General features: G+C 39.9%; 1 protein-coding gene across 6 annotated transcripts in view; it reads left to right on the forward strand.

Annotated features, from left to right (window-relative positions):
* Positions 1-5570: 5570 nt before the first annotated feature.
* AASDH (aminoadipate-semialdehyde dehydrogenase) overlaps positions 5571-14246 on the forward strand; it is a 33444-nt gene continuing 24768 nt past the window's right edge. Inside the window, exons 1-5 of one of the 6 annotated variants that reach the window (XM_040625218.1) lie at positions 5571-5639; positions 6456-6516; positions 7976-8250; positions 9519-9639; positions 11195-11511. In XM_040625218.1, coding sequence (XP_040481152.1) covers positions 8021-8250; positions 9519-9639; positions 11195-11511 — 668 coding nt within the window. In that variant the 5' untranslated portion in view covers positions 5571-5639; positions 6456-6516; positions 7976-8020. Of the gene's footprint in view, positions 5660-5703; positions 5901-6455; positions 6517-7975; positions 8251-9518; positions 9640-11194; positions 11512-14246 lie in introns of those variants that run through there. The other 5 variants (XM_008701491.2, XM_040625219.1, XM_008701492.2 and 2 more) reach the window with 5 other exon arrangements.

Consider the following 14246-nt stretch of genomic DNA (forward strand, 5'->3'; position numbering starts at 1 on the left):
CACTATTGACATACTGATGGATATCTCCAATGTGATGATTAATTTTGTGTTAACTTGGCTAGGCTGTGGTGCCCAGTTTGTTCAAACACTAGTCTAGATGTGGTGAAGTTATTTTTTAGATGTGATTAACATTTAAATCAGTAGACTTCTTTTTTAAGATTGATTGACTGATTGATTTTAGAGCGTGACTGGAGGGAGGAGCAGAGGGAGAGGAAGACTCTTGAGCAGACTCCCTGCTGAGCACAGAGCCCCACAGGGGCTCAACGCAAGTGGGGACAGATTCCATGACCCTGAGGTCATGACCTGAGCCAAAATAAGAGTCGGACACTTAACAGACTGAGCCACCCAGGCACCCCATCAGTAGACTTTGAATAAAGCAGATTATTCTCCATAATGTGAGTGGGCCTCATCCAGTCAATTGTAGGTCTTTTTTTTTTTTTTTTTTTTTTTTTAAAGATACTTATTTGTCAGAGCACAACCAGGGGGAGCGGCAGGCAGAGGGAGAAGCAGGCTCCCCCCTGAGCAAGGAGCCCAGTGCGGGACTCAACCCGAGGACCCTGGGATCATGACCTGAGCCGAAGGCAGACGCTTAACGACTGAGCCACCCAGGTGTCCCTCAGTTGTAGGTCTTAAGAATAAAGAGAGATTTTCTGAAGATAGAATTTTCAAAATTGCAACATAGAAACCCTGCCAGAGTTTCCAGCTTGCTGGCCTGCTCTATAGATTTAAAACTTGTCAGCCCTCACAATTGTGTGAGCCAATTTCTTAAAATACATGTGTATCTCTCTCTCTTTCAAACATATACTTTAATATATTTTATGTAGTATGTGTATGTATATATATATGTTGTTTCTGTTCCTCTGCAGAACTTTAATAAAACAGACTCCCTCTTGCGAACAGTGTGACCTCCCTTTCCCTCCATTCTTTCCTATTCATCTGACAAAACAAGCCTAAATGAACCCAACCACTAATTTTCTCCACCTTCAACTGGGCAGCTGAGCACTGTTAAGAGTAAATCATGTAAAACACCATTATCCCAACTGTGATGCTACAATCACATAACAGGGAGCTGGCCTTGTCTTCAGGGTAGTATGTCATGGTGATTTATGGTAAGAAATATATATATATTTGGTCTTTATCCTCTTTCTAGCACAGATATTCTAAAGTCCTTGAGATTTCCTAAGTGGTAAGAGCAATAAAGGTGTGTTTTTAAAAAAATTCCAATGCAGGCAACATTGCTCTATTAATTTCAGGTGTACAGTATAGTGATTCAGCAGTTCCATATATTACCCAGTGCTCATCAAGGTAAGTGTACTCTTACTCCCCATCACCTATTTCACTCCTCCCCTCACCCACCCACCTCCCCTCTGGTAGCCATTTGCTTGTTCTCTGTGGTTGAGTGGTTTTGGTTCGCCTCTAATAAAGGCGTCAATATTCATAACAAACTCTTTTCAACTACACCTGAGTTTATGTTAATGAGGTGACTTTCTGAAAACACCTAAGAATAAGGGCTAGTTGCCAGGGGAACTAACCATGCTTCCAGCCCCACCTCCTTGATTTTTAGGGAGAGGAGAGGAGCTACAGGTTGAATCAACAAGGAATGGCCAGTGATTTAATCAATCACGCCCTCGTAATTAAGCCTCTATAAAACCCAGAAGGACAGGGCCTGGAGAACTTCCTGGTTGGTGATATGGAGACTCGGGGGTGAGTGGTATGCTTGGAGAGCATGGTAGCTCCATGCTCCCTTTCCACATACCTTCTCTGCTTTTCTTCCAACAGACTGTTCCTGAGTTAACTGCATGATGGAAAACCCACACATTGGAGGTAGGGTCAAGGATACCCAAAATCGTTTTTGAAATCATTTTTTTTTTTTTAAATGACATTGACAACTGAGATGAGTGGAGGACAAGGTGAAAAGAATTGAAATTAGAGTGTATCAATAGATGTGCAAAGGATCAGCAAGGTTCTGGGGTAGACATTTGATACTTCCTAGGAATGAATACAGTGGATGGAAGAAGAGTAAAAAGATAGTTGGGGAAAAAGGTGCATAAGACATGAAACTCTTTTTAAGGTACTTAACTATTTAGTGTAAGAAGTCAAACTTAGAAATGATGCAGCTGTTGGCAGTTTCTGTAAAAAGTGTAAGTCACCCTTTGGGAAGGGTCTAGGCTTGTACCCTACTGAAAAGCTAATATGCTAACCTGTTACTGTTTCGTGGTAGACCTGAGATTGCCGGGTCAAAGATATTTATTGTTCCTGGCAAAAGCAGTGGCCAGAATTTCATTTGTCAGTTCCCCATGCATCCCAACTCCCACTGGAGAGAGGGAATCAGGCAGAGATGGATGTCTGCACATGCAGTGGGTTGTGTGACAGGAAAGGAATACTGAGTTTGGGGGATTTGTTTTTTTTAGTAAATGAAAGCAAACCTCCTTGGGAAAGACATTACCCCAGCTCTGAAGATCCATCACCCCAAACAACCCTGAGAAATGACCTGAGTAAAGAGCAATCAATACCTTGTGATTTTGGCATACCCAGGAAGAATTTGTAAGGACATTCAGGGCCATGGCAGAGTGTCCCTCCCAACAGTATTCTGGGTTCATGGGATGGTGGGGAGGATGGGTAAATTGACACAAGGCTTGAAGAAAGGCATCAAGGAGGTTTTTAAGATTTTACTTATTTGTTGGAGAGTGCAAGAGAGCTCAAGCAGGGGGAGGGGCAGGCAGAGGGAGAAGCAGGCTCCCCGCTGAGCAAGGAGCCCGATATGGGACTCAATTCCAGGACTCTGGGATCGTGACCTGAGCCAGAGGTAGACGCTTAACCGACTGAGTCACCCAGGCGTCCCAGGTGTGGAAATTTCATAAGGGGTTGGCATACTCAGAAGATTTACTAGGGTCTAATCATAGCTGGAGCTTCCAGGACCAGTTATGAGGGATGTGGAGGGAAGGAGAGCAGTGGTCAACTGTAACAGGGTTAGATAACGAACCATCTTGTTTACCACGGTAAAGAGTCTGAATGTCATCATGCAGGCAATGAGGGACCACTGAAGGAGGTCTTAAGCAGGAGAACGCTATGATTAATCTGGTGTATGTTTTAGAATGGTCACTCTAGATTACCAGGTAAAGATGGTGTCTTGAACATGGTCTTCTGCATTTGCTTCCTCATAGGACCCCCTGAAAACGATAGTAAAGGGATTTAAAAGTCTTAAACTCTCAAGAATAGAGGAAAAGATAACATTCTGGAGTCAAAAGCAAAGGGCTCCGCTGATTCGGAAAAGCTAAATTCTAGACCAGCAGGGAGCAAAGCCAATACACAGTCCAATTTACATCACAGAACGCTTTAAAAAACTGAGAAGTTGGCTTCTGGAAAGAGGAGTGACAAGGGTAACTAAAAGGATTGGAAGTTCATTTAGGAATGAGTTACATCCTTATGCCACTACCCATCACCCCTGTAGCCTAATTCTTATGGCTGTTGTGTTCAGGAGAGAGTAAAACAATGCCTTTTTTTTTTTTCCTCTTAAAATGTTTTAAAAGATTTATTTGAGAGAGTGCATGAGCTGGAGGGGGAGAGAGAGAGGGAGAAAGAATCTCAAGCATAATCTCCCCTGAGCTTGGATGGAGCTCAATGGGGGCTCAATCTCACAACCCTGAGATCATGGCCTGAGCTGAAACCAGCAGTTGGACCTTAACCAACTGCACCACCCAGATGCCTCTTTTTTTGTTTTTTAATTTATTAAAAAAATTTAAAAATTGTATTTGAGAGAGCGAGAGTGTGCATGACCATTAGGGGAGAGACAGAGGAAGAAACAGACTCGCAGCTGAGCAGGGAGCCCTCAGGACCCTGGGATCATGACCTGAGCTGAAGGTAGACTCAACTGACTGAGCCATCCAGGTGTCCCTTCTTAACTTTTTTAAGTGGCTCCACCCAGCATGGAGCCCAGTGTGGGGCTTGAACTCATGACCCTGAGATTAAGTTGGACACTCAACCGACTGAGCCACCCAGGTGCCCCTAAAACAGTATCTTCATATTGGAGGATATTAGGCACCTGAAATAGAAATAAGTGACAAATTTTATACTCAATTCTGAGACACACCGCCCCAAACATACACCACAAGCCCTTTTCTCTCAACTTGATTTTCAACAAACTTGTCCCACAGACTCCGTTTCCAATCAAGTTTTAAATGTCCCACTTTTAAATATGTGCAGATAATCCATGACTACTAGACACCCCAGGAAGCCTCTAATATGAAAGATAGTGTCCAAAACCATAACAGAAGGAAAAAAGTAGATTGTATAAGGGGAAAAACAACTAAACTATTGTTAATATCCGAGTTGAAAGATAATATAATAAAACCAACATCACTCTAGCAGCAGTTTTAGAGTTGGAGCCAAGTGAGACTAGATAGGCTTTGGGGAAAAGCTGACCAAGGAGACCTGAACTAAGGTATCAATAGCAGAAATGAACATGAGAGCATTTTTAAAATGCAGATTGTAGGCCCCTCGGTAGAAAACTAATTCAGAACCTGTGGGGATGGAGGTCCAGGAATCTGGAATCTGTTTAACATCACTGCAGGTGATTCTGATGTAGTCAACTAGACTGAGATTGAGGAGTGGAGACAAAGGGTCTAATTGCATATAGGAGGGTAAAGAAAAAGGGGTGGTAACTAGGTTTCTTTGCTGGGTGAATTATGGTGTCATTCTCAAATACAGAAATGTTTGGGGACAATTGGAGCCCCAATTGTTTGAGTAGCCTGTGGTATATCCGGGTGAAGCTATCATGAGCAGATGGAGCTCTCTCTTGCTTGGATTACTGATAGTTTCTTGCCACTGACCCCTAAGGACTGGAGGATGTCCCATGACTTTTCATATATAGTTGTGAATGCTGGATGGTCTTCTCAGTCCTTCAGCAAAAATTATAAAAAAACCTGATCACTTCCTCTCTGCTATTGCAGAGTAGCTTTAAAATAACATTATTATTTCCCTTGACACCTGCAATAATTTACATGTCTCCAACTGTAATAACTTGGAAACCAATTATTATGCAGGCATATAGCTTAGGTAACTCTCCCCCCCCCAGACCTATTTTATTTATTGCTCCTACTGAAGACTGAAAATTTCTTAGTCATCCTTTAAATCTGTCTCTTCCAATTAAAATGTCAGCCTAATTATGACAGGGACCTCCTTTGCAGGCTTCATCAGGGCAATCACAATCTTCCAAGCTCTACCGCAGATTCTCAGAAAATGTCAGATGGATTAAGTCCATTTACTATTACATTTCAGGGCTATTTCACTTTCCTTCACATCAAACCTCGACAATATCTTTCCCTTCACTTTGTAGACAAGGAGACAGCGGCTCCGAGTTAAAGAATCTCACCAGAGTTCCTTGAGTATGAAAGGGCACAACTCTAAGCTGGTTAGCTCCAAAGTCTTTGCAAACCGTGTCCAAAACCCTGCATGACCACAACAGGTGTCTGAGTTGACAGCAGTAGGCAAAAACACGGCCAGGTCGTCTCCCAGGTTGGCTCAACCCCGTCGGGTGGGGGCGGGGCAGTGAGCCACCCTCTGCCCCCGGTCGCTCGAGCTGACGTCAATGCAGCGACGCAGAAGATTACACGAGTGCCCGTGCCTCTCAGATCCCAGCGGTACGCTTTACGGCTTGCGGGTAACTGCTTTTTTCACGTGTGTGGGGGGAGATTCTGGGTTCGGGCTTTCGGAGGGTCGGGATGGGCTTAGGCGTCTGCCACAATCCCCAGGCCTTCTGAGTGAGTGTCACAGGAGGCAGCTTCCGGTAGGGGCTTGTGAGAGGGAAGTGAACTAGGGTGAGGCCTCGGGGTGGTTGTGCAGATTCGTTCAGCCGCAGGGCCATCGCCTCGCCTGGGGTACGTGTCAGTGGCATCTGGCAGGTTGGTGTCGCGCAAAGACTAAACTGACCTGTGTGATCTCTCCAGAGTTACCCAGCCTCGGACCCTCTGCCCCTTCATTCTGAAGGAAATAAATCTGCCCCACCTATCTGCTAGAGTGGTTCAGAAGAGCAAATGAAAAAGTGTTTTGGGAGCTACAAAGTGCATTGTTATAAAATGTAGTTGCGTAATGTAAATTAAAAAGCCAATGGATACAGCAAAATAAAGTTTTTAGATTATTTAACTGTCTTTAAAATAACTGATAACCTAGGGAGAGAAACCCTTGGAGCACGAGAATTTGTTGACACTTAAGACCTTTGATAGCTTAATAAATAGCCTCTACTGTTGTAAATGAAGTAGGGAACATCTTAATGATTCTATTACATATAAAATCTGTTTACTAGATTTGCTTCCCCCCCCCCTCCATGAGGTCTCAGAAATGTTTGGGTGTCCAATAAGTATTTTTTTTAAGCATAGTATTTTTTTATTGGAGAGAGTGTATTTATGATTGTTGAAATAAAAACCTTACGCAATAGATCTTGCCTTAAATCTCTGTAGCAACCACTGGGAAACTGGCAGTTAAAAGTAGAAGAACATCTGAATTGTATAAATATGTGTGGTAAGTGTTGTAATTTGTCATAAAAATGGTATTTTTTAAAGTTTATAATCTTGCCCGTTTGATGTCCAGTATTTTGGAGTATAATAATCAGAGTGTCCTCATGTGGAAAATTAACTGCTGTAATTGTTTTTGCATTTAAAATGCATTTTGGGGGGATACATACAATATAACATTTTTGTGAAAATGCTTTATAATATAAACAATCTGTTACTCATATCAGGAGAGAGTAGCAGAAGATATCCTTCTGCACTGACTATACCTCCTGTGATAAACGCATTGGGCATAATGTGTGCTATGGACAGCCTTTATTTAATGATCATTTGTGTGTATGAGGAAAAGTTTAAAAATTTTATCTTGTACATTACAAAAGAAAATATTGAAATGCTTACTAAAAACTATAGTTACCTTATGTTTTTAAATTTTATATTTAGATATCATAGCATTTTCAAACCTTATGGATCTCAATGGTTGTTGGTTCATTTTGCTCTCTTTAGGAATGTTTTGTTTTCTAATTCATATAAATTAAATGATATAGATGTAAGTTAATTTTATTTTGAATCAATGAAATCAGTTAAAAATGTATGAACAAGTAAAAAAACTAAAATAGGCTACTTGGTAAATCTTACTTGCTTTTGAAATATAGAAAAGAATTCACAGAAGAGGAAAAAGAATCACCTTTATTCTCAAGGAAATATTAGAGTTATTTCTTCTAAATCGATGATCCCTAAAGTTTTTTTGATGAAATACTGTTTAAAATCTTTTTTATTGAGAAGTCCAGAGAATATTGTATTGATACAATGCTTTGAGTTGTAATACTATAAATTTAAATGAACTTATTGGCAATTTAAAAATAGAGAATAAAGAGGTTATTCAACATTTATAAAAGTGACTTGATGTGACCTCTGAAGTATTATAATAATATAGTTTATATATAGTAGACTAAAATTGGGTGGATTTAGGTAGTTTTTCCTTTTTTCTATCAAAGGTTTATTTTGTTGTCGCCTGAGTTCAGTTCCTAAAAGCACAGTTTATTCGCATTAGTCTTTTCAAAGACATTATGCAGTATTTTAACCCCTTTATCTTAATCTGGGATGATAACCAAAGAAAAATGAAAAAATTAAGCGTGTAGTGCTTTAAATTGAGTTTTATTGGTTTATTTTTTGTTTTTTCCCATTGTGGGCAGTCGAGAGAGACTACATTTTTACCTGTTTGCTTCTCCTCTGTGTATACCGCTCCTCTCCCCAATTTTCTTGCAGTACTGACCCAGTGTTAGGTCGATGGTATCAGATTAATTTTCAACCTCCTTGTTCTAACGACAGACCATTCCTGGGTCCTGTGATTAATTATTTTTGATATATTTGTTTTTGTGAGGAATGATTTATATAGAAGTTTATCTCTCCCTTTCTCATCCTACCAGTTTCCCTAAAACTCCCTGTTCCCATAATATTTCTGTGTATAGGTAGAGTTCTCTGCTACCAATGATGTTTATAGAAACTTCAGTGAAATGACTCTTCAAGAATTGGTGCATCAGGCTGCCTCCATTTATTCAGATAAAATAGCTGTATGTTTTGATGAGTGTAACAACCAGCCTCCAGTTTATTACACCTATAAGACTGTGGTTAATGCTGCTTCAGAATTATCAAATTTCCTGCAATTACACTGTGACTTTCAAGGAATTCGAGAAGTTGGTCTCTACTGCCATCCTGGGATCAACTTACCCTCTTGGATTCTAGGGTAATTGTTTTAATATTAAATTTTTAGAATTTTAACCTAATTTATAATTTTTTAACGCATAGAATATGTTGTAACTTACTGTTCTGTTTATTTTTATGTATTGCTTGTTTGATTTTAGGCTAAAAGAATTCATATATACCCCGAGATTATTTTTAATCATTTAAGTTAATTTGAGCTTATGTAGGAGAGACCAGAAGTTTTTTCCAATAGAATACTTAAATATCTGCAAAATATAAGGGCTTCATTTGTCTGCCAAAAGAAAACAGTCATAAATTCTGATGTTATGGTATTTCTGAAATACTTGTTTTCTTTGATATAATTGTTTGTTTGTTTTCCCGAGACTGAAGTTTTAGGTACTCAAGTAGTCAGTAAGTGAATGAATGAATGAGAGTTTTGGATGATGGTTCATAAAAATTGAGCTATGAACTGAGGAAGACACTAAATCATTTGCAAAACGTTCATCATTATTGTTCTAGAATATTATCCTTATATAGTGATTTCTGTGTTAGGGTTCTGCATAAAAGCTGCTAAAGAATTAGAAAAGTTGATATTCATCTCATGGGATGTGTTAGATTAATTGTATAAATGCAAAGCAAAAAAGTTAAAATTTTACTTTCATCCAATCATTGACAAAATTTTATTAAGAATTTCCTACAAAAATCTATCCCCAAAGTATACCTCAAAGTACTTTTTAAAAATTTTATTTTGAAGTAATCTCTACATCCAAAGTGGGGCTCAAACCCACAACCCCAAGATCAAGTCATATGCTCTACTGACTGAGCCAGCCAGGTCCCCCTACCTCAAAGTACTTTTAGTTAAAACAACTGATTTTGGATCTTATTGTCACTTAATCAGTTTTAAAGTTTATTTTCCTCCCCCTTAAGGTATCCTGGTTTTGGTGAAATGTCATTTTTAGTATAGATTGTATTAATCTGCATACTAGTAAGTTACATGTGACTATTGAGCATATGTTAGATGAAGAAACAAGACACTCCTACCTGTTTGGTATTCTAGAAGTAGTGTTTACCATGTATATTACACTGTAGTACATTAGCTTTAAAAAATCTTGGATTTCTGTTTATGAAGTGATAAAAATTTAATAATGGATATTCTGTCTTAAAGACAAAATAAAAATAACTATAACCAAAGATGTGTCAACAAAAACTTTGGGCATTTCTGATGTAGTCCATAGTAAAGTATGTAGAGAAATAGAACTATTTAAAGATGATTTTCAACAGGTCTATGCTGACTCTGTACTGTTTCTTTAGAATTCTCCAAGTCCCTGCTGCTTATGCTCCTATTGATCCAGATTCACCACCAGCATTATCAACTCATTTTATGAAAAAATGTAATCTAAGTTATATTCTTGTTGAAAAACAGCAAATTAATGTAAGTGTGTGTATTTAAATTGGTTTTTTTTATGTATTATCTTTCAGTTGAAGAATGTGTGTGTCTCCTTCCGTCCGTCTGTCCGTGTCCACCTTTTCTAACTCTGCAGTTTCTCAGTCTCAGCACTGTTGATATTTTGGGTTGGGTAATTGTTGTGAGGAGTGTCCTGTATATTATAGGTTGTTTTAGCAACATCCCTGGTTTCCACCCCCTGGATGCCAGTAGCACCCCCTGTTCCCCCACCGAGTTGTGACAACCAAAATTGTCTCCAGAAATTGCCAAATGTCTCCTGGAGACACCCTTTACCCCCTACATTCTGTTGAGAAACACTGCTCTATAGCATGAATGGATGTTCTAGATGTATAATAAGGTACTGCATTGTTTTGAATTTCTTTTCTCTTTCTGAAGTTGTTTCTATACTAGGAAAATTTTATAATACTTGCCACAAATATAAGAGATGAGTCAATTTACAGTGGTCAGCAACATTAAAGAATTATAACCAGGCTTCAATTTTGAAAAAGAGATTAGCACTTACACCAGACCTCTCTGGAGAACTTAATTTATTTTTTAATTTTTTAAATGACTACCAACCAAATATCTAGCCAAGGAACACTGCTTTATGGGTAATATTTGGTGTTAGGTGTTCAGTAAGATGCGTCCCGTGTTTCATTATTTCTTTATTCGTAAAATAGTCTTTTAAAATTGAATTTAGTATCTTTTTAGCCAAATTAAGTAAATCTGTATTAATCTGTCTCCTACCAAATACCTGAGCCAGAAACTCTGCAATCTTTGTAGGCTCACTCTGTATTCAGAAAGTTACGCAACTATTGGCTCTTGCTCATAGGATTTGTGTGTCTACTCTTGTTGCAACAGACTAGGTCAGGCCCATAGAGCATATCTCAATTGTTGCAAAAGGTTCATTGGAAGACCCTCACTTATCAAAAGTCTTATCAATCTATCCTTGATGGAGTAAAGTCTAGCCTGTGCTGTTGCCACCTTCAATTGGACCTCATTGCTTATAGGTTAAGGTGTAAACCGGTTAGTATTGAGTATATAAAGTTATTAAGGATAGCATCACCTCTCCTACTTACCTTCCTCCTCTCCCCCAATTCTTCAACTTTGGAATGCTTAACGTTCTCCACAACATTAACTTTCTTAGGTCCTATACTTTGCATTAGCTATTTGCCTAATAAAGTACCCCTCTTTATTTGGACAAAAGCTACTTATAACCCAAATATTACATATGATGTAGCAATCTCACACCTTCCAGACAGTTAAATTCAGTTTCCTGTATCCTCATTAACATTTCGAGCATATGCATTGTCACAGTTGCCCTACAGTTGTATGTTTTTATGCCTTTTTATTTTGAAGGTGACCTTGAAAGTAAGGACAACACTTTATTCTTGCAGGTTTCTAATTTATTTTTTTAATCCCTAGTTATATAGAATTACACAAAGCCATGTTGAAGGAGTAAATGAATACTTTGTTTTACTTCTATGTAAAAAAGAATGTCTCTTAACATATTAATATTGTGAACTTTTTCCCCATGTAACAGAAATTCAAATCTTCCTATGAAATATTCTTGAATTATGATACACTTAAAGAACATAGTGACCTAGTACTCTTCAGACTTCACTGGAAAAATGTTGAAGGGAGCTTGATGCTAAATAACAGAAAACAGAAATATGAAAAAGAAGAAATGACAAACAGCACAAATTCTGGGAACAGCAATGAAGAAAAGTCAGAAGAGCACATGGATGTGAGGCGAAAGCATTGCTTGGCCTATGTTCTCCATACGTCAGGCACTACAGGGATACCTAAGATTGTCAGAGTCCCTCATGCATGTATAGTCCCAAACATCCAACATTTTCGGTGAGTTCTGTCCTTCAAATCCTTCTTCAAAACTTCTACTTTAAAGGGGAAAAATATTTTTTTAAAGATTTTTGTGTATTTATTTGACAGAAGGGGAGAGTGCAACCAGGGGGAGTAGGAGAGGGAGAAGCAGGCTCCCCACTGAGCAGAGAGCCTAATGCAGGGCTCGATCCCAGGACTGTGGGATCATGATGTGAGCCGAAGGCAGACACTTAACCAACTGAGCCACCCAGACACCCCAAAAACATTTTTTAAGTAAACTCTACCCTCAACGTGAGGCTTGAACTCATCATCACCCCAAGATCAAGAGTTTCATGTTCTACCAACTGAGCCAGCCAGGCACCCCAAGGAAAAATTTAATTTTTATTTATTTTTAAAGAATTTATTTGAGAGAGTGAAAGAGAACACAAGCAGGGGGAGCAGAGGGAGAGGGAGAAGCAGACTCCCTGCTGAGCAGGGGGCCCGATACAGACACCGGGCTGGATCCCAGGACTCTGGGTTCATGACCTGAGCTGAAGGCAGGCACTTAACCAACTGAGCCACCCAGGTACCCCTCAAGGGAAAAATCTTAATCTCTGTTCTTTATAACTTTTTTTTAAAAGATCGATTAATTTATTTGAAAGAGCACGCACATGAGTGGGGGGGGGAGCAGAGGGAGAGGGAGAGAGAATCTCAAGTAAACTCCCCGCTGAGTGCTGCAGAGCCCGAGTTGGGGCTCAGTCTCAGGACCCTGAGATCATGACCTGAGCCAAAATCAAGAGTCAGATGCTTTAACTGACTGAGCCACCCAGATGCCCCTGTTTTTTAGAACTCTTATTCCTAAACTGATAGTCATAAGTAGTTGGGTCTCTGTTTTGACTATATCTGAACTTTAGTTCTTTGAAGGCTAGGACTTCACCTCTCTGATCCAGACCTGGAGCCAAACAGGGAGCAAACAAATGATGGTTGAAGCTTTGCTTCTTAATTATTGAGAAAGAAGTGTATTCCTGGCAGAGGTGCGGCAAAGGTACAGAAGAAAGGAGTTTGGCTTGCTAGAGTGTATCAGGGCAGGGCTGGGGAAGGAGTTGGGAGGGCAGGAGCCATGGGACCTGAGGGGGCAGGAGCCTCGTATGCCTTGTTGAAGAATTTTGCATTTAAACCCAGTAGATGTAAAAAGATCTGCATTTCATTAAGCTCATTCCTATAGCATTACAGAATTCAGTTTGCTCATCAGGAGATGAGAAATCTCTATGAAGTCGATTCTCAGTTTGAGAAGAAAGAAGGAAGTAGAAGAGGAAGGGAATCAAAGGAGAGTAGTCTTAGGAAGTCAAAGGAGGAAACAAATACAGATATAGAAACTTTATGAGACAGAGGCACCTGGGTGGTGCAGTCCTTAAGCGTCTGCCTTCGGCTCAGGGCGTGATCCCAGTGCTCTGGGATCGAGCCCCACATCGGGCTCCTCCGCTGGGAGGCTGCTTCTTCCTCTCCCACTCCCCCTGCTTGTGTTCCCTCTCTCGCTGGCTGTCTCTCTATGTCAAATTAATAAATAAAAAAAAATCTTAAAAAAAAAAAACTTTGTGAGACAAATGTGTATTTTTATGTCATTTTAAGTTTTATGTAATTAAAAACTTTCTAACAATCACATTTTAAAAATACAAAGAAGTAAGAGGGGTGCCCGGGTGGCTCAGTCAGTTAAGCATCCGACCTTGATTTCGGCTCAGGTTATGATCTTAGGGTCGTGAGATTGAGCCCCATGACAGGCTTTGTGCTGGGCGTGGAGCCTGCTTAAGATTCTCTCTCCCTCTCTGCCTCTCTCTCCCTCTCTCCCTCCCTCTCCCCCCTCACCCCACAAAAAAGGTAGAAAGAAAGAAGAAAATTTAACAATATCTTATTTAATTCAGTGTATCTAAAATAGCAGTATGTAATCAATATGAAAATCAGGTATTTTACACTTTTATGCTCATCTTAAATCTAGCATGTATTTTACACTTACACATCTCAATATGGATTAGCCACATTTTTAGTGCTCATTAGGCACATGTTTCTAGTGCCTACCATATTGGACAGTGCAGGTCTAGAAGAAGGGAATGGTGAAATGAGGCAGAGGAGTCTTGTAATTGATAATCTGGTCTTCAGTGACTTTATTTCTGAGTGTCCAAGACTGAGAATAGACTACATTAGGCTAGGGATAAGGGAATGAGAAATAAGGAAATGGAGATAAGACAGTGTCCATTTCTAGGAGCTAGTTCTAATGGGAAAGAAAGAATTCTGGGAGGGTATAGGTTTATCTTTAAGATGGGAGACTGGGGCACCTGGGTGGCTCAGTCAGCTAAGTGTCCCACTTTGATTTCCCCTCAGGTTGTGATCTGAGGGTCTTGAGATCGAGCCCCATATTGGGCTCCGCACTCAGTATGAAGTCTGCTTGAGATTCCTTTTCCCTCTGTCCCTTCCCTCACACATGTGTGCACACGCATGTGCGCTCTCTCTCTCTCTCTCTCTCTCTCAAATAAATAAAACCTTAAAAGAGGGGTGCCTGGGTGGCTCAGTCGGTTAAGCGGCTGTCTTCAGCTTAGGTCCTGATCCCAGGGTCCTGGGATCGAGCCCCGCAGTGGGCTCCCTGCTCAGTGGGGAGCCTGCTGCTCTGCCTACTTGTGAGTGCGCTCTTTCTCTGTCAAATAAATAAATAAAATCTTAAAAAAAAAAAAAAAGATGGGAAACATTAATAGGCTGATGGTAGAGAATTGGTAGGGAGAACT

Source organism: Ursus maritimus, unplaced genomic scaffold (assembly GCF_017311325.1).
Source record: "Ursus maritimus isolate PB19 unplaced genomic scaffold, ASM1731132v1 scaffold_8, whole genome shotgun sequence".
Taxonomy (NCBI): Eukaryota; Metazoa; Chordata; class Mammalia; order Carnivora; family Ursidae; genus Ursus; species Ursus maritimus.